The sequence below is a fragment of the Oncorhynchus keta genome, chromosome 19 (genome assembly GCF_023373465.1).
Source record: "Oncorhynchus keta strain PuntledgeMale-10-30-2019 chromosome 19, Oket_V2, whole genome shotgun sequence".
NCBI classification, from domain to species: Eukaryota; Metazoa; Chordata; class Actinopteri; order Salmoniformes; family Salmonidae; genus Oncorhynchus; species Oncorhynchus keta.
Genome location: NC_068439.1, coordinates 35,315,629 through 35,334,859, shown reverse-complemented (window position 1 = coordinate 35,334,859; position 19,231 = coordinate 35,315,629). Strand labels below are relative to the sequence as shown.

General features: G+C 43.0%; 2 protein-coding genes across 6 annotated transcripts; one reads left to right on the top strand and one right to left on the bottom strand.

Annotated features, from left to right (window-relative positions):
• Positions 1-665: 665 nt before the first annotated feature.
• On the bottom strand, positions 666-11,958 carry LOC118398132 (DNA-binding protein RFX5-like). Of its 4 annotated transcripts, none has more exons than XM_052470346.1 (11): positions 11,016-11,958; positions 9,225-9,316; positions 7,708-7,857; positions 7,485-7,518; positions 7,304-7,386; positions 5,133-5,279; positions 4,833-4,949; positions 4,422-4,500; positions 4,105-4,303; positions 3,891-3,985; positions 666-3,759 (listed from the first exon to the last, which is right to left on the bottom strand). In XM_052470346.1, the coding sequence occupies exons 3-11, from the start codon at positions 7,815-7,817 to the stop codon at positions 2,839-2,841; spliced, it is 1,785 nt and encodes a 594-aa protein (XP_052326306.1). In that variant the 5' UTR covers positions 7,818-7,857; positions 9,225-9,316; positions 11,016-11,958; the 3' UTR covers positions 666-2,838. The 4 variants fall into 4 exon arrangements, with proteins under 4 accessions (XP_052326306.1, XP_035649076.1, XP_052326307.1 ...); XM_035793183.2 differs by having other exon boundaries at positions 5,133-5,276; positions 11,016-11,957; XM_052470347.1 differs by lacking the exon at positions 9,225-9,316 and having other exon boundaries at positions 11,016-11,074.
• Positions 11,959-12,100: 142 nt separating this feature from the next.
• LOC118398133 (proteasome subunit beta type-4-like) lies at positions 12,101-16,986 on the top strand. 2 transcript variants are annotated; one of them, XM_035793184.2, is made up of 7 exons: positions 12,101-12,262; positions 12,757-12,963; positions 15,381-15,527; positions 15,805-15,886; positions 16,289-16,405; positions 16,536-16,624; positions 16,845-16,986. In XM_035793184.2, the coding sequence occupies exons 1-7, from the start codon at positions 12,147-12,149 to the stop codon at positions 16,855-16,857; spliced, it is 771 nt and encodes a 256-aa protein (XP_035649077.1). In that variant the 5' UTR covers positions 12,101-12,146; the 3' UTR covers positions 16,858-16,986. The 2 variants fall into 2 exon arrangements, with proteins under 2 accessions (XP_035649077.1, XP_035649078.1); XM_035793185.2 differs by having other exon boundaries at positions 12,182-12,331.
• The last annotated feature ends 2,245 nt before the right edge of the window (positions 16,987-19,231 follow it).

Sequence of the window (19,231 nt, the reverse complement as noted above, 5' to 3'; positions counted from 1 at the left end):
TCACCCGGGAGCTACAAAGTGTGCAGGATTTCGTTGTAGCTCTACTTTAACAACTGATTTAGCTAATAATGAGCAGTTGATTAGTCGAATAGAATCAGGTATGTAAGAACAGAGCAGGGACAAAAGCTTGCCTACAAGAAGGTTGGCCACATGTATGTCTATGGTTGATCACCCCTGTACTACATACAGGCAGGGAAGAAAATCGACAGGGTTTGAAGACAGACATAGGGAATCCCTGTTTTCCCGGGAAAATAGTGTAGTGTGTAGACAATTTTGAGTCATCACTATTACAGCACCAAATGCATGCACCATGAATTTACATCCAGTTTGTCTCTTCATAAGCCCATAGTTTACAGAAGGAAGGGACGGCAGGGTAGCCTAGTGGTTAGAGCGTTGGACTAGTAACTGGAAGGTTGCGAGTTCAAACCCCCGAGCTGACAAGGTACAAATCTGTCGTTCTGCCCCTGAACAGGCCGTCATTGAAAATAAGAATGTGTTCTTAACTGACTTGCCTTGTTAAATAAAGGTAAAATTAAAAAATAAATTAAAAATAATAAGAAAGTATAATTCTGTTCTGCTTATTCTCAATTCAGTCAAATTTGATGACCATTGAAAAATGAAGCTAAACATTGCTTGTTCCAAAACGACCTCAAGCATAACAATCATGTTTTTAATCATAGTTTAATTAAGAAATAAGGCCCGAGGGGATGTATGACCAAAACGGCTAAGGTCACAACGCTAAGGTCACAACGCAACGGGGAGGGTCTAAACACAGCCTTTAAACATAAACCCCCGATGTGCCTTATTGAAATTATAAACTGGTTACCAACGTAATGGTTTGTCATTCCTGTGGTATACAGTCTGATATACCACAGCTTTCAGCCAATCAGCATTCAGTGCACGAACCACCCAGTTTATAATTTCTAGTAATCATTACTATTATTAACTAACAGTCTCTTCCCTTTTTGCTTTCTTCATATCAGTGCAAATATTCTTGACATCTGTTTTAATTTAATTCCAAAAGGGCTAAGGCTGGAGATTACAAATTTAAATCTTCCCTTGTCAAAGGATGGAAGGTGTAAAAAAAACACATAACCAGCCTAAGGTTGATCATACTTTGGATGATATGCTGGATTTGGAGAGAAGGGTATCAGTATCTTACATTATCATGTACTGCTACGTAATGCATATAAGATGTATGCACCCCTAGGCAAAGCCAGAGTTTGAACGTTTGGCAATGGTGGCTAAACAACAGTTGTCTCTGTCAGACAGTTTGAATTTGTGAAAATTATATTATAGTACTAGAGTGTATACAGGTACTTATAAAAAAGGGTTTGGCAACCTACATTAGCATTAGCATCAGGCTAAATTATTTACTAAATCAGCTCTAATATTCCATTAAGTCTCTTTGCCACGCTCAAGGTTTTACACTAGGCTCGCAGGTTTGTGCTTTAATGCTTTCGTCCGAGGTGCTGTAAATTCAAAATGCAAAAGGCAAACCTAAACGACTGTTTGTCATAGTCTTGCCTATATGGTGTCTATAATGTTTTGTCATTTACACTAAGTCGCTAACAGGAAGTGCTGTAATATTGGAATTACGCCCAGGTAAGTGCTTGCTTTTCCATCATACTCCAGTTTAGGGGTTTTGGGGAAGGGGGGCAAACTCACAATCTTGTCACACAATGTTTTAGAATACAGTCGCAGATCCAGTTCCGATGCCTGACAGGGACATCATTTAAATGTAGTTCCACCAGCAGTGTCATGCCTTCTCCTTTCTTAAGGCGTCAGCATGCTTCAGTTTGGTTGGCGACTAGCCACACTTGGCTTGGCAAACCCAACGAGTGTCCAGCAATAGTACTGTTTGTCCATTTTGAGATGCCGTAGCCAGTATACACTTCCTCTAAATAGACAGAATTAATCTAAGATAACTCAAGAAATCTGTCATTAATTTAGACAAAGATCTTAGTCGCGCAATTTTACATCTAACTAAGATGTTTGTTGCAGTATTTCTCAATGAAGTAATGTGCATGAAAATGAGTCGTCTCTCGTTAAATGACAACAAAGACTTTATTGAAGAATCCCGACTGTTGACCAATTACTGACGAAGGGGCGTAGACTTCGGCTACCGACTTCGGCTACTTCGGCTACCGACTTCGACTTCGGCTACCGACTTCGGCTTGCCTCTAGAATTTTTTGGGGTGTTCCCGAACAGTCCAAAATGAACAGAAACGTCACAAAATGTCATCATAATATATGCCCAAACTCTTCCGAACTGTTTAGTCTGGGAAGCATGCGGACGCCTTTACTCTGGAAGTCTATTTGAAAGCACAACTACAAACATCAACATAACACAACCAAAGATATAAAAAAAATAACGCTTTGAGGGGAGTTCCTCTCGGGGAGAGTAGCACTTAGAACCTCGAATGGTCCGAACCCGTAAATAGCCCCTCCTCGTCATCAGAACTACAAGAAATCCAATCTCAGGAGTATGGAGCCGCATTTGTCTATATCTTCGCTCACAATTACAAAGAAAAACATGCAGTTAGAGTCACAGCAACGGCCCTTTTTACATTGTCAAATGCAAGGGCTAATGGAAGGTCAACATGGGTATGTAGCGGTTTGGCTTCATCAACCCTTCTTGGCTCTCTGTGCCGCCAATCTTGGATTTCCACCAATCGGTAAGATGGGAGAGGGACTGTGTGGAGCCAGATGAAGCTTGCTACCTAGCAGAAGATGATTGGGGGAGGTTATCTTCATGCTGAGGGTAGTATAAAGTCCCTTAGTGCTCCCTAGTCTCTGGGACAAGGAGGGTGAGGTTCGGGACTGGGAGGGCCAGTGCTAGGGTCTTTCAACCTTAGTGCTGTCATCAGGCGCAGGGCGGCCCTCCGAGCTAGCCTGGGTGGTGGGGGTCGGCAGATCTTTCGAAGGCTCCATGGGGGTGAGGGTGATCTCCACCTCACCTCGATCCTCCAGCAAAGTGGGCAGGGGCAGGCGGTGCTGGGGGATAGACTGGGAGTTGTTGTTGTTCTTGGTGGTGGGGGGTCTCGGTGCCCTCTGGATGACCTCTACCATGGCCCTGCCCATGTCCCGGTTTGCGTGGCTGGTCCCTGGCAGCAGCAGCAGGGGCCGTGGGTCAGTCTCGAGCACCACACCCCGGTGCTCTGGGTTGCCAGAGTCCGCTACCGAATGTAGCTGGCCGAGCACCACGGCATGCTGGTCCTGGAACAAGACCTCCACCACCTGGGAAGAGGAGGAGGACGAGCAGGCTTTCTGGATCACCCCTCCAGTGAGGGACTTCATGATGTGGGCTTGGTTGACTGAAGGTAGGGACGGAGGGGGCGGTTGCGGAGAGGTGGTGTCCTCTGGCCGTGGCTTCCTGGGTCGTCCTCGTTTCCGTTTGGCCGGCGTGCCTCCCGGCTCGGGGCCACCGCTGGTTGCAGTCGGAGCCTCGAGGGCCCGTTTGGTCACGGCACGGGCCCTCTGCACCACCGACGTCGGTGCCACGGGCACCATGGTAACCGGCGGGGCTTTTTCGGGGTAGGATAGGCTGACGGTGTGGGGGAGGATCATGACGGGGAGGGCACCGCCTTGGGACTTATCCGGGACGGAGCTGCGAGGCAGGATTCGGGGCAGGTGCTTCATCAGAGCCTCCACCTGCAGGTCACGACCCCCCGGGCGTACTGACTCCGCCCCTTTGGTTGGCTTGTCACTGGACTGCAGTGTCCCCGGCGACGACTGATCCCCAACTTCTTTATCCCTCTGAGAGAAACAACATCATTGTGTTACATAAAGTCGATATGAGTAGTAGATATGGCTCATTATTACAACTTCGAGAAGTATGTTTCTGTACTTAGCATTTAGTCTTTGAAAGGGTATTGTTGATGCTCTACCTTAGCATCAGAGCTGCTCCCTTCTGTTTCCGGCCCACCTCCTTTTGACGGTACTGGGTTCTTCTTGATCACCTTGTGGGGCTTTGCAGGTCCTCCTGTGAGACACAAAGAAAAATGACTGATGGTTACAAGAAATTCCAATCATGAGATGGTTGCGGATGGTATTGGAGATGACTGAACACAGTGTAATGGAGATGAGGAAACTGAGACTCACCTGCCATCGCGGCAGAAGTGACGAGTTCAGCCTGGCTGCAGCGTGGGTTGACGATGTGCTCCTGCACAAGAAAACGGGCGATCTCGACCACTGTGTCAAAGGAACGTTTGAGGATCTTCTGGGCCCAATCACAGATGAGCTCACAAGCCGCCTCCGTCACCTCTTGCTTGTAGGTCTGCACCAGCTCCGTCAGCTCCGACTATATGGAAGAATAGTCTTAATCACCATTGACTGTCATTTTTGCACACAACTATAGCAAAAGCAATGGTTGTGTCCTATCATATAAACAGGAAGTGCAGTTGACTAGTCATACGTACTGGGTCATTTTTCAGGTCCAGGTTTGGCAACAGTGGCATGTTTAGCACTGTCTTCCTACGGATTCCACTATAACAATACGTGTCAGCGGAGGAGTTAAGGATGAACTGGAAACAGAAAGGGGAACCACAACCTATTGATAAGTGGAGAGGGTATGGTAATACTTGTTTGATCCTTCGTACTCGGTGGCATCATTCTATCCACATTTCCCACATTGTGCAACAATATAAAAATAGGATGCAAATAGGATGCATTGAAGTATAGGTGAATCCCTGAATTGCATCTAGCATTCAGGGAGACGCTTGAATACTTAATTTGCAGGTGTCAATGCAGTTGTGGCAAGCAAAAGTAAAATTGTGTTAAAATACTTAAAGGGCCTCCCAAAACAACCTCCTGACAGACTAAAAGGATATTTAGACTGTCCCCTGCCACCGAGCCTCCGGGCTTTGATGTTGGGGAAGATGTCACGGATGATCTTCCCAAAGTTGGCAGCACTCAGAGGCCGGTGCTGCAGGTTTTCACAGTATCTCCTGGGTTATTACGGGGCAATAGATCATAACATTAGCTGTGTCGATTTCATTACGGCACACCGTAGCAAAGCATTTACAATGGAAACCAAAAAACGAGTATTTCTTATTGATGTCCAGATAGTCCGGGTTCACAAGTACATTTCTAATTCACAGTCACAGCTGTGCCTCATTACAATAACTTACTTGTATGTCTCGTAGACGTCTTGCTTGGGCAGGCAGGTGTCTACGTGCTCCTCCAGGTGGCTGCGGATCCAGTTGCAGGTGTGCAGCTGGTCAGCTGTGTTGAAGGAACTGGGGTCACTGCTGCTGCTGCTGCTGCTGCTGTTGCTGCTCAGGACAAACATAACCAAGCTATCAGTATATCTCAGCAGCCATCTTTTGCTGATAAAACAATATATTTTTCTTGTGGAGGAAAAAAGTGACAGTTCAATGTCGACATTTTGAAACTACACTGAACAAAAATATAAAACGCAACATGCAACAATTTCAGAGATTTTACTGAGTTACAGTTCATATAAGGAAATCAGTCAATTTAAATCAATTCATTAGGCCCTAATTTATGAATTTCACATGACTGGGAATACATACGTGCATCTGTTGGTCACAGATACCTTTTTAAAAAAGGTAGGGGCATGGATTAGAAAACCAGTCAGTATCTGGTGTGACCACCATTTGTCTAATGCTGCGTGACACATCTCCTTCACATAGAGTTAATCAGGCTGTTGATTGTGGCTTGTGGAATATTGTCGAAACCGGGATTCTTCCGTGGAGAGCACACTTCTCCAGCGTGCCAATGACCATTGAAAGTGAGCATTTGTCCACTGAAGTCGGATACGACACCGAACTTCTGTCAGGTCAAGAACCTGATGAGGACGACGAACACGCAGATGAGCTTCCCTGAGATGGTTTCTGACAGTTTGTTCAGATATTCTTCGGTTGTGCAAACCCTACAGTTTTATCAGCCGTCAGGGTTGCTGGTCTCAGACGAGGTCCTGGGCTGGCGTGGTTACACCTGGTCTGCGGTTGTGAGGCCGGTTGGACGTACTTCCAAATGTTCTAAAATGACGTTGGAGGCAGCTTATAAAATGAACATTCAATTATCTGGCAACAACTCTGGTGGACATTCCTGCAGTCAGCATGCCCATTGCACTCTCCGCCTAAAACTTGGTGGCATTTGCACGTGGGAACATTTCTTGGATCTTTTATTTCAGCTCATGAAGCATGGGACCAAGACTTTACATGTTGCCTTCATATTTTTGTTCAGTATAGATAAGGTGGTGAACATTTTCTTTTTTATATGTAAGATATGCACATCCCACACTTCTCAGAGCCCCAGAACATGTTAACAAATAATAAGATGAAAAGCCAGCACACGGTTCATGTTGCTGCTGTTTTATTCCAGCTCAAACATGCACTGTGGAACTGGCAATAATAATAATCAATGTGCACTCACATTTTGACATGCACCAAAATAACAATCACACAATTTCAATCATTGTGTCATAACTATTTTTAACCGATTGATAAACTATTAACTAAATAATTAAGAGTTTATAAACTACTTATAACAGCATTTATACATATTTTTAAGTGTTACTGGGGAAAAAGTCAATGTGACTGGGTCACTGGTTATCAAACAGATGTAGTACATCTCTGACCTTTATTGAGCTTTGTATGCTCCGTGAGTTTCTGTGTGTACATGTTGACAATAACACCCTTGGAAACGTGGACCTCTTCCCTTACCTTGGCAGTGTTCTGTCCTCCAAAGCTGACATCGATGCAGAAATACACCACCGCCTAAGTTGTGCCAGCGGGGCCATTGCCAGACTGAGAAAAAGAGTTTGTGGAATTTGGAGATGTGTGCATGTTTGAGATGCATAGATCTGCATGGTCTGTTGAAATCTGTTGATCTGTGCAGAATCTTTGCATCTCAAAAGCACACAATAACATCCAGATCAAAACTCCCTCTCTACAAACCTTAAACCACCAGTAGGTAGGTACAGTACACCCCCTCTGGATGGAGCACTGCTTCAATGCTTGATTGCATGACACCTATTGCATCTCTAACAGACTGAACAGAAATAAAACAAATGAGGGAAGGCCATCCACAGTGGGGCTGCACAACATGAAAAAGACCTCAACCATGCCACTGAGGACAAGCGGCAACAACAAAAGGAGAGGCTAAACATCAACCATTATCAACCACTACCGCCACATACACTGGCCTCTTTAGTGGGATTTGTGGGTCATACATCAGCCTCTTCAGTCATCTGAAGAGACACAAATATGTCCCACCAGGAGGACAATCATAGAGTGCTAGACCCAGAGTGATTGCTGATGATAATGATGCTCACCTTTTCTCCCCTGGACTGGGGCCAGAAGGCAGCTGGAGGTAAAGGTAGAGTTTGTCGTTGTCAGAGAAGCGCTGCACATCTTGCTGTGGGTAGGAGAGACATAGGAAAATCTGTGTCTTAAACCATTCATAGACAAGGCCATTCATACACAATACAATACCAAAGATGTTTCGGCACTCACCAGGATAACATCCACTTTCCCCTGTATATTCTTACTACAAAAAGAAACAACAATTACAGTTATACACAAACACATTTCTGAAGACGTTCTAATGACACTGATGGATTAGCTGTATGAGATAAATAGCAGGCAATGTTGGAGAGGGTGCTGATACGACACAATACTTTATTGTCCATTTTGATCATTTAAGAGGTGGCTGTGTGGACAGAGGGGTGGGACTTACGAGATGTTGCTCTTTAGTTTCTGCAGCAGCAGGCTAGGCTCTGTGTCTCCCTCTCCTGAGTCCAGACCCTCCCGCTTGGAGGGGTCTGCCTTCAACCTGTCCTCCGTCATTGTTTGCTCACACAGAGGTGGCAAACACACCCTGAGGCCTCTGAAATTAGGAGAGGGGGGTAAATGTGATAAAACTGTTCAAAGCACTATGGAATTTGGCTGGGGCATGTCATTTTACATTTTAAAAGTACATTTTAGTTTTAGTTGAAGATGGAAAATATATCCCTCCACATCCAACAATGCTGGTTATTGGACATGCACAATGTTAGTGATTTTTCATCTGATAAGCTGCCCAAGAACAGCAATGCTGCCCAGGGAGGCAGGTAGCCTAGTGGTTAGAGTGTTGGACTAGTAACTGAAAGGTTGCAAGATCAAATCCCCGAGCTGACAATCTGTTGTTCTGCCCCTGAACAAGGCACTGTTCCTAGGCTATCATTGAAAATAAGAATTTGTTCTTAACTGACTTGCCTAGTTAAATAAAGGTTTAAAAGAAGAAGCCTTCAATTTAAATCTAAATGCAAACTGACAATAGCAGCTGTTTAGGAAGGTGAAACTTGAGGATCATACCTGACTATGATGATGGTAGTACTGATATGAGTTGGCAGGGTTCAATGTAGCTGACTAAACTCAAATCCATGGTGAAGGAAGTTTCTGATAAATTCCACCAACAGAGTGGAGCAGAGACAATGCTTTGTGGAATTCAGCTCAGACAACATGCCCACAGTCAATAAAAAAAGTAAAAATATTATGCAACGCTTCCATTTACCTATGTTTATCCTCTGGAGTTGCGTGCCTTTGTTTGCTTTGTTAGGTTCTGACAAACAGAGTGAAAAACTAACAGACAACCAGTCAAAGCTCAAACCAAGTTTATTCACCCATTGGGTCAAACAGCTGAAAAGACATGTTTACACAGGCCCATATATGTATACCCTCCTTCTAGGTGGAGGCTCCTCCTTGGACATCTGGATAGCCAATGCATCTCGGCCCACATTCTTCACTCCTCCCTAACTCATGGCTGTCCTACCTTATCAGTGACTGAAACCAGGCTGTTGCCCTTCTCCTCTCCAAAGGATACATGAGATTTAACAATAACATGTTCTGATAGAATGTAAACTTTTTGCACTCCCATTTCTCACTCAGTAGATTTCCATACACCCAGTTCGAATATGGTAACATGAATAAGGATGTTTCAAGTTAGAACCCAACAGCTTAAATCCATACTTTCTCAATAAATGTTTGTCAAATACAACCACAGACTGTTTGCTCATCGCTGTTGCACTAAGATGGCAACTCAGAGCAAGTGTGCATGTGCCAATTGAATCTCAACAAGGAACAAGTTGGCGGTTTTTGATGAACGTATATTGAAAAAGTATGGATTTCAGCAAACAAAGAAAGACACGCAATTACAGAGGACAAACATATGTACAAGGTAAGCATTTCATAATTGAAATGTTTTGAAGTATTGACCTTGGGCGAATCGATGTAGTTGGAGCTGAATTCCACAAAGCCTGTTCTCTGCTCCGCTCCGTTGGTGGAGTTCATCAGAAACTTTCTTCACCCTGGAGGTGTCAGCCAGGTTCAATTATAAGATTTAATGGAATGCAATGAAGTAGGGTGTTCAATCAAAACCGCATATTCTGACCAATGGATCAAATAATCTGTTCCAAAGTATTCCCAAGCATAATAGAGAGATATGTGACTAATACATTTTGATTTGATATGATTTGATTTTGTTTAACAAGTAATACTTTTTTCTCTCAAAAAGATAGGGGTCAAAATTACTGACACGTCTAAAGATTCTTATAAATAAAGTAGTCAAAAGATTAGAATTTTGTCCCATATTCATAGCACGCAATGACTACATCAAGCTTGTGACCACAAACTTGTTGGATGTATTTCTACTTCGTTTTGGTTGTGTTTCAGATACTTTTGTGCCCAATATCAATTAATGGTAAATAATGTAGTGTCATTTTGGAGTCACTTTATTGTAAATTGGAATATAATATGTTTCTAAACACTTCTACATTAACCTAATGTGGATTCTACCATGATTACGGATAATCTCGAATTAATAGTGAATAACGATGAGTGAGAAAGTTACAAAGGGCCAAAGATCGTACTCCTCTCCTGTTATTGGTAATGGGGAAAGGTTAGCATGTCTTGGCTGGGGGTATGATCTTTGACGCTCTGTAACTTTCTCTCTCATCGTTATTCACGATTAATTCAGGATTATTTATAATGGATTGTACTGCAAAAGTGAAATAGAATATTTTTTTCCTGTCAATATATTCAATGTACTATCAATATTTGCATTTTATATATATTTTTTTATGATAAAGTCTGGTGTGTACTGTATAGCCAAGATCTAGTACAATGAAGCGTGCAACAGCTACAAGGCTTTCACCAAAATAGAAAACACATCAGTCAATTGAACAGCCAGGGACACTCCCACTACCGCACTATCGGTGTCTGGAATAATAATAACAAATGGGAGTAAAACATGCACGATGCTGTCTGCGTTTCCAAAACATGACAATGGGGCGATTAAGTAGGATAATTAAAACAGAAGTGTTCAGTATTATAAAGCTTGACAGGCATAATGCAATGGCGCATTGAGCAATGACAGAGTGCAGCCGCTGTGAAGCTGGCTCACCAGGCTGTCACGACAGTAGCACGGTGCCGAAATACTATAAGAGGCATGGTTTTGGAGTAACACTACCAGCCATGACGGGTCTTTATCTCATTAGCGTTGGGAGCTATTCGCTTCGCCTTCTTAGCTAGCTACCTACCAACTTTAATTATTTGAGACCGTTAACAATGTATTTTTCATGTCTCGGCATATGCAATTCCACAATTTGCATACTTCCCGCTTTTTGGGTTTATCGACACAACATGTTTCAATTCACTGTGGCTAGCTAGCAACACACTGGTTGTCAGTTTTCTGGGGATTTAAATGCACATATAACATAGATAACAAAACAAATTCGACAGGCATTTAACACTTGTAGATTCACTGAATGCTGTTATTTAATCTTAGCAAGTGACTAACGTTAGCTAAGCTTAATAGCTAGCTAGCTGGGCTAGCTTTAAATGCTAACATTAGCAAGCATTGAAACATCTTTTGAAACATGAATTGTAACAGAATTCAAACTTTTTCAACAATATATCAAAGTAATCTTTAAATTGCACATACTATTCTGTGATATATATGATAAAAACCTATTTAAGTATTTATTTTATAAAAGAAAAAGAAAGTACCTGAGCCAAAGCTACAGCAAAAATCCCCTTTCTGAATTTTTTGTGATTGGACAACTATGTTATGTCTGCCTGACTACAAAGCAAACGTCAATTCCAATTGGTGGATTGTTCTAATTCTACTCAGATACCAAGTGCAACTTACATTCTATTGGTTCAATTGCTTTATTTTCTTGCTAAAGATTATTATGATAGGAGGCGTTATGACTGGTCTGCCCAGTAACTGAGCTGATGGCTCGTCTGGCAATATTCTGCCTAGTGACAGAAACTTGATTGGTTTACACGTATGTGAATATGTTATTTCCTATTGGGGCGGATTTTCAGAATCAGTTTACTACGGGTGCGTTCGTAAATTCGCTCTGGTTATCCGTTTTAAAAGCACTCTCGACTGAGTGTTTATTTATTTTATTTAACCTTTATTTAACTACGTAAGTCAGTTAAGAACAAATTATTATTTTTGCCAGAGCGCACTGATGAATTTACGAACACCCAACACCCGTTGAAAATGGCCAGGGTCAGTAAACTTCGGGATAAAAGCGTAATGAAATTGTTGCACAGTTACAGTCACCAACGCTCAGGATAACATGAACACTGCCTAACCAGCTCTGCTAGGTCGATGAAAATGGTCAGAGTGAGGTGTTCTCTCATTTATGTCTGGAAGTAGATAGCAAGCTAGCTAACTGTAGCTTGGGTGCTTGACAGCTGTTGTGAGGTCAAAACACTCGAATCAACTCTACTCCCCGTCCAATGTGCGCTCTGAATGCTCCGAGAGCTGAATGCTCAGAATTTACGAACGCCCAGACCAGTGCAATCTGGCACTCCAGAGTGAATTTACGAACGCACCATATGTAAACTTGACATTCTACCAGCATTCAGTACAATTGAACTCCACTCTGTTTATACTTCTTTCATTTGGACTAAATCATCGAACATTTATAATAAAACCAATACAGCTATTGTTGAGTTTCTTGTTGTATTGATTATGCTACTGCTAAACGTTTACATGTGGTTAGAAATAAGAAATGTAATTTTGTGCTTCAGTTAAAATTGTCTGCCTCCTGTTTCCCACAATTCCATATTCTTTGCAGCAGAACACAAAACAAGGTTTTGTCGTCACATCCGCAAATTTGCAACATGGATCCAAGCGGGTTGAAACTCAATTTCTGGGAGAATGGACCAAAACCCGGACAATTTTATTCATTTCCAGGCAGTAGTCTAACCCCAGGATGCGGACCTATCAAACACACGCTGTAAGCGAATAATTTGGAGTAATTTGAGTAGAGATCCCTAATAATGTCCTCACGCTTTCGATTTCCTCGGTAAGCTGCATCATCATGGTGGAGTAAGCCGATGGAGCTACTCTAGCTAGTTATGTTGGGCTACTAACGCTAGCTAGGTAACGTTATCTAACTAAACTTGATATGCTCTCGGGATTTCTTATTCTATTTCCAACAAATTGGCTGATGATAAATTGCCCATCTATGCCTCGCTAGTTGGCTACCTAATCATAGTGTAATTATGGTAGTTAATGCTTAGCTAACAAAACTCACCACAATAAAGGATACTATTGAAGCATATTATTTAACTAGTCCTTACTCCCGGCCTGGTTTCATTATATATGCACGAGTCTAAATAAACGTCCAGCAGTTCAGCATGCATCGCTTTGTATTGCATTGTAGTGTAACGTTAGCTAATAAGACTTACTCATGACAAACTTTCACATTTTTCCCACCCTGAACTCAAGAAACCCCATGGTGACGGGAACATCAGTACTGGGAGTGAAGTTTACAGGTGGCGTCATAATCGCAGCTGATATGCTGGGCTCCTATGGTTCCCTAGCACGGTTCCGTAACATCTCTCGACTCATGAAAGTGAACGACAGCACCATCCTGGGTGCCTCCGGCGACTACGCAGACTACCAGTACATGAAGCAGATCATCGAACAGATGGTGTAAGTTTAAGGTTTCTTTCAGAAAACTAAATCTTTTTTTATTCCTTTATTTAACTAGGCAAGTCAGTTAAGAACAAATTAGTATTTACAATGACGGCCAACACTGGACAAACCCAGACGACATTGGGGCCAGTTGTGCACCACCCTATGGGACTCCCAATCACGGCCGATTGTGATACAGCCTGGATTCAAGCCAGATTGTCTGTAGTGCTGCCTCAAGCACTGAGATGTAGTGCCTTAGACCGCTGTGCCACTCAGGAGCCCAATACATGGTGAATATTCCCATTCACAATCATGGACCAAGGCACATGTATAGCAAATACACAGCAAATAGAGTAGTTCATAGTATATGTAGTGGCGATTCCCTATGAAAAGTTACTGGCACAGGAGAGAGCCGTCCATAACACGTCCACAAGAATCAGCTTTACAAACGTTAAACTTTTCGGGTGAAGTTCCCATTTTATTGCACATATGAAATATAAATAGCTCCAATACACATTCCTATACAGAAGGTGCAGAGAGATGCATTCTATAAGCTGTATCTGTGATACCGTAAGAACTGTATGCCTTGTTCACTCGCCTGTGCTAATCCTTCCTGGTCACCTGTGCTAATCCTTCCTGGTCACCTGTGCTAATCCTTCCTGGTCACCTGTGCTAATCCTTCCTGGTCACCTGTGCTAATCCTTCCTGGTCACCTGTGCTAAATCCTTCCTGGTCACCTGTGCTAATCCTTCCTGGTCACCTGTGCTAATCCTTCCTGGTCACCTGTGCTAATCCTTCCTGGTCACCTGTGCTAATCCTTCCTGGTCACCTGTGCTAATCCTTCCTGGTCACCTGTGCTAATCCTTCCTGGTCACCTGTGCTAATCCTTCCTGGTCACCTGTGCTACCTATAGTGCATTCGGAAACTATTCAGACCCCTTGACTTTCCACTTTTTTTTTTACATTACAGCCTTGTCCAAAATATGTAACTAGGCAAAAACAGGTTTTTAGACTGGAAAAAAAACCTGAAATATCTCATCTATGTAAGTATTCAGACCCTTTACTCAATACTATGTTGATGCACCTTTGGCAGTGATTACAGCCTCGGGTCTTCTTGGGTATGACGCTACAAACTTGGCACATTGAATGGTAAAAACTCCCCAAATACTTCTCTGCAGATCTCTCCAGAGATGTTCGAACAGGTCTAATTTTTTATTTTTTATTTTACCTTTATTTAACTAGGCAAGTCAGTTAATTAAGAACAAATTCTTATTTTCAATGACGGCCTAGGAACAGTGGGTTAACTGCCTTGTTCAGGGGCTGAACTATTTGTACCTTGTCAGCTCAGGGATTTGAACTTTCAACCTTTCGGTTACTAGTACAACGCTCTAACCACTAGGCTACGCTGCCACCCCGGGTTCAAGTCCGGGCTCTGGCTGGGCCACTCAAGGATATTCAGAGACTTGTCCTGAAGCCACTCCTGCATCGTCTTGGCTGTGTGCGTAGGGTCGTTGTCCTGTTGGAAGGTGAAACTTTGTCCCAGTCTGAGGTCCTGAGTGCTCTGGAGCAGGTATTTTTTATCAAGGATCTCTCTGTACTTTGTTCCGTTCATCTTTCCCTTGATCCTGACTAGTCTCCCAGTCCCTGCCACCGAAAAACATCCCACAGCATGACGTTGCCACCACACTTCACCGTAGGGATGGTGCAATTGGAGGTACCGGTTGGAGTTGGGTGTGATTATGCAAATGGAGAGAGAAATAATAGGGCCAAATCTGAATTTTAGATTGTTTCAGAGGAACACTTGTAATCTGTGCAGGTCAACTTGAAAATTGCATACCATGACAAGGAAGCTTCTGTATTTAGCCAAGTAGCAGGTGAATGCAGAGCAAATGACCAATGGTACCCCTGGAAGTTTGGGAGGCTTATTCCACCTGAGGTCTTTTGTCTCTGTAATATGGATTTTTTTTGTTTTGTTCCTCCAGATACATGGAGTTTAAGGAGTACATTTTTATTTCAATCTCCAAGTGGTGTTGAAACTGGGGGAAAAAATGTATATTAAATGTTCAACCACTGAAATGTGATTGTAAGATGTAGTCCATCTGTTTCTACATCTTCTAAATTCTTTTTATTAAAATGTCAGTACAATATTTAGCAAGGAAGGATACATTCAGACAATGTATAAAACATTGGACTACTGGGGGATATATAGGAAGGGACGACTGGGTTATTGTTCAGTGGTAGTAATGCAGACTTTCACCAATTGATCTTGTGTCCTGCAATTTTTCTAGAAGCATTAAAGATATCTTAAAGGTGGGGAAGAGACTGAGAAATATTCTAGAGGGGCTGCTTTGTTTGAATGATTTCTGGCATTGTTTCCTTTGCTTGGTTATCTCCCTGAGTACCACCAGTGATCATATCTCTCTGGTTGTGTCCCAGGATCGATGAGGAGCTCCTAGGTGACGGCCACAGCTACAGCCCAAAAGCCATCCACTCCTGGTTGACGCGGGTAATGTACAACCGCCGCAGCAAGATGAACCCACTGTGGAACACTGTGGTCATCGGTGGATTCTACAATGACGAGAGGTGGCTTGAGTTTTCAGCATCTTCAACTAGTCATTTTTTTTGTTGTCCTTATCAGAGTTCATGCCAAGAGGTGGAGCTGTTAAAATTGCTTAGAAATGTGGGAGTGCCCGTTGTCATGTTAGACTATTTTAACCATGATCCTGGTTAGTTTTTGCCTTTAACAAACCTCCTACCCTGGTCTCGAAGTTAACATCAAACTGACTGGGGATCTGCAGCTATAAATAATTATAGTAGCTAGCTACAACAAAATATATTAATAACTTGTATTTTTCTCTAGCTTCCTGGGCTACGTGGACAAGCTGGGTGTGGCCTATGAGGCACCTACAGTGGCTACAGGGTTTGGCGCTTACCTGGCCCAGGTGAGAGGACAAATGAGCTAATAAACACAAGGGGACTGCTACTGTGTGGCAGTATTAACTTCTATACGTTTCATAGTTTATAACTTATCTTTAGCAATTGAAAGATAAGATGCCATAGTTTCTATTTGAAAGATTGGCTGAAGTTGTAATTCCTTTTCCAAGTTGTAGAGCTGAGCTACACTAGTTCATATTGAAATAGTGGCAACCCTTTCTGGGACAAGAAATTGTATGAATATAATTGGAAGTAATCTATACTGCATGATGCTTCTGCATAAAATTAAGATGTTACCTCATGTTGATACTGTATGTAAAAATGGATGTTCCACAGTTGGAAGTTCGACACAGAACCTTGCAGTATGTCTGGGTTTGTTTAGTGTACGGTTATTCTTTGTGTCCATGCAGCCCCTGATGAGGGAGGTGGTAGAGAACAAGGTAGAGATCACGAAGGATGAGGCCCGGGCTCTGATTGAGCGCTGCCTCAAGGTGCTATACTATCGCGACGCTCGCTCCTACAACAGGGTGAGTCGTTAGTCTCGGGAACTGTCCAGAATTTAATGTTATTTTCTACAGCACATTGGGAATGTCAATGTTTCTCTTTTGAAGCTACCAGTCTCGTAGCTATTTGTGACGTTAGTTTGTCTATTTATAGCATGAAATTGCCATTGTGACAAAAGAAGGCGTGGAGATTGTTGGCCCCATGTCCTGTGAGACCAACTGGGAAATTGCCCACATGGTCAGGTAAGTTATAGCCACATAACTTGTTTCGACTGTCCAGTCAGAAGTGTCAAAGGTCCATAGAGTTGGCATTGTATTATCACTTCAGGAAAATTGTAATTTCTTTGTCCTAAATTGATCATAGCATTTTATTTGAACTACGTAGAGCTTGTGGAATATTTCACACAGCATGTGCCTGTTCTATTTAATATGACAATGTAATAATGTACATTTTCTTTTGCAGTGGGTTTGAATGATGACGATAAGGACTGTACGTTAAGCCACACTATTGGTCTGTCCATTCTACAATGTTACCGCTTTGATAGGACTGCTATGTAACAAATTTACCCCCCTTTGTAATATGAAAAATAAATGTTGTAAACTTCTGAATGGGTGAGTTATTTAAACTTGAATGACAGTCAGGCTTAAATTAAATCTGGTGAAATTGAGATTATTAATATACTGTAATTGGAAAGGTCCACAAGCAGAGCTGCGGGCAAACATTCATGGGAAGAAATTACATCTTTGGACTTCTGTAATACCCAGATTTATCCACATCAGGGGTAAGGACCCTGTGTCAAGAGCAAATCTAGTCTGTTTCCATGTTAAACAATACAGAACTGCACCAGACTATATGCTGTTAATACCACAAAGGGAAACCCACTATTAAAGCAGAGCCAACACTTTATTTCATATTTTAAAAAATTGTTAATCGTTCAGGTGAAGAAAATAAGAGAAACCTGAGAGGTAGACTGCCATCTCTTGGATTCCATCCTAAGGCATGATCTGAGATTTCCTGTGAACGGCGTGGCTGGTCTGAGGTCATTTCTCATTAGACATTGCTTTCAATAAATAGAAACGATGGCCAAATGATGGGCTGTTTGTCTTAGCTAAATCCATCACAGCTTTATAAATAAAGTAGATTGGAAGATGTCAGAGCTTTGACACCATTTCTACATACATTTGAGTTAATAGAATATCAAACATTCCCTACTAGAAGTGACATTCTGATCTCACTGATAAGAAATTAGAGTATAAGTTATTTACAGAGTGTGTTGACAGGAAGAGACTTTAATTGTATAAGACAGTGAAGGATTTTTTTTATCAATAATGACTAAATAATGTATACATTTGGCGTCAAGTTATAATTCACGGAGTGGTCTGTTAAAGAATGTTGGTACATAGGCCAAGAGGAAGGGTCAACAGACAACTCGTGATCACAGTGAAACTAACAGTAAAGATGTCTGGTCTCCAACCAGGGAGGGGAGAAACCGTTGGGCGTGCAGTAGATTCTGTAACATGGTAGCAGAAGATACACATTGCGTATGTGTTGGAATTGAATTGAAAAGCAGCTTTGTCATGATACAGGAGGGACATTTTTGTAAGACATGACATGTGTGGTATATAAACTAATTTTATAAAAAATAAGAACCTTACAAATTCTTAAGTGGACAAAGTATTTTGCTTTGTCACAAGTGAATTGGTTAATGAACAGAGGAATTTAATTCCTATAACAGACAGGTTGTATTAGTCATTGTTGAACCTTATAGGGTTACACGTGAGACACAGCAGCTTGTCATAGAAAATGTACAAAAACATTTGAAAGTTGCATCACCTTCCCAAGTGAAAGGAACAAGCATGTGCACAGTTTAATGGGTCCGGTACATTCTCCAGAGCTATCCCATCTCTGCTTCAAATGTCACAATTCCCTTGGATCTTTTGACACTTTCAAACCAAGTCTGTAGTGTCGGTCCGCCAATGATCAACAATCAGTTTCCTCAAAACCATGAAAAGACTCCAGATCGTTGTCCGTCTCAAACACGTGCTTGCGGGTTGGGTGGCGGCGAGGGCAAGGTGTACGCCGACATAATGTCCGAGCTCACCCCATTGTCCTTTATTAGCACTTCAGCGCTCTTCGACCTTGTTTTCTCCAGCATGACAAGAGCCTCGGTCAGGCTCTGCACCAGTTCTGCCGGACCTTTCTCTCCTTCCTTATGCGGTGTGCTAACCATCATGAAGGACTGCTGGAAGATCTGGGGCTGCGTTGCCAAGCACAAAACCACGTCACCTAGACACTCCACCAGCAGTAGGGCCAGGTCACCTGGCCCCAGAGTCACAGCTCCTTCATTCTGGGTGTGCATGGCACACCAGCGGGCCTGTAGAAACTCCTTCATAACAGGCGCCACGCACAGCTCCAGGGGCTGCAGGCGGCATGAGCAGCCGATGGGGATCACCGCCGGCAGGGTGTTGCTGCTGTTGAGGGCAGCCAGGAAGTCGTCAGCCAGGTGGCCGTGGTGGGTGTCCATGATCAGCAGACCTTTTCCCCCTGCCTGGGGGTTCACATGCTTCTGCCACACCTTAGAGAGCCACAATTGGAGCCGCTCGTTGTCCGTAAATCCTTGCGGGCGCGCCTCCAGGAAGACAGAGTCCGGGATGGCCTTCGGGAGGTGTGGAGGGTTGCCTTTGAGGAACACCATGGTGGGCAGCATGGTGCCGTCGGCCAGCCCTGCTAGGACCACCTCTATCAGGGGCTCCCCGGTGCCGATCAACTGAAACGCCTCGGGGTCTGTCTTGAGCTTATCCAGGTCCACGAACACAGAGAGCTCGTCAATGCATCCGATGGAGGGTGGC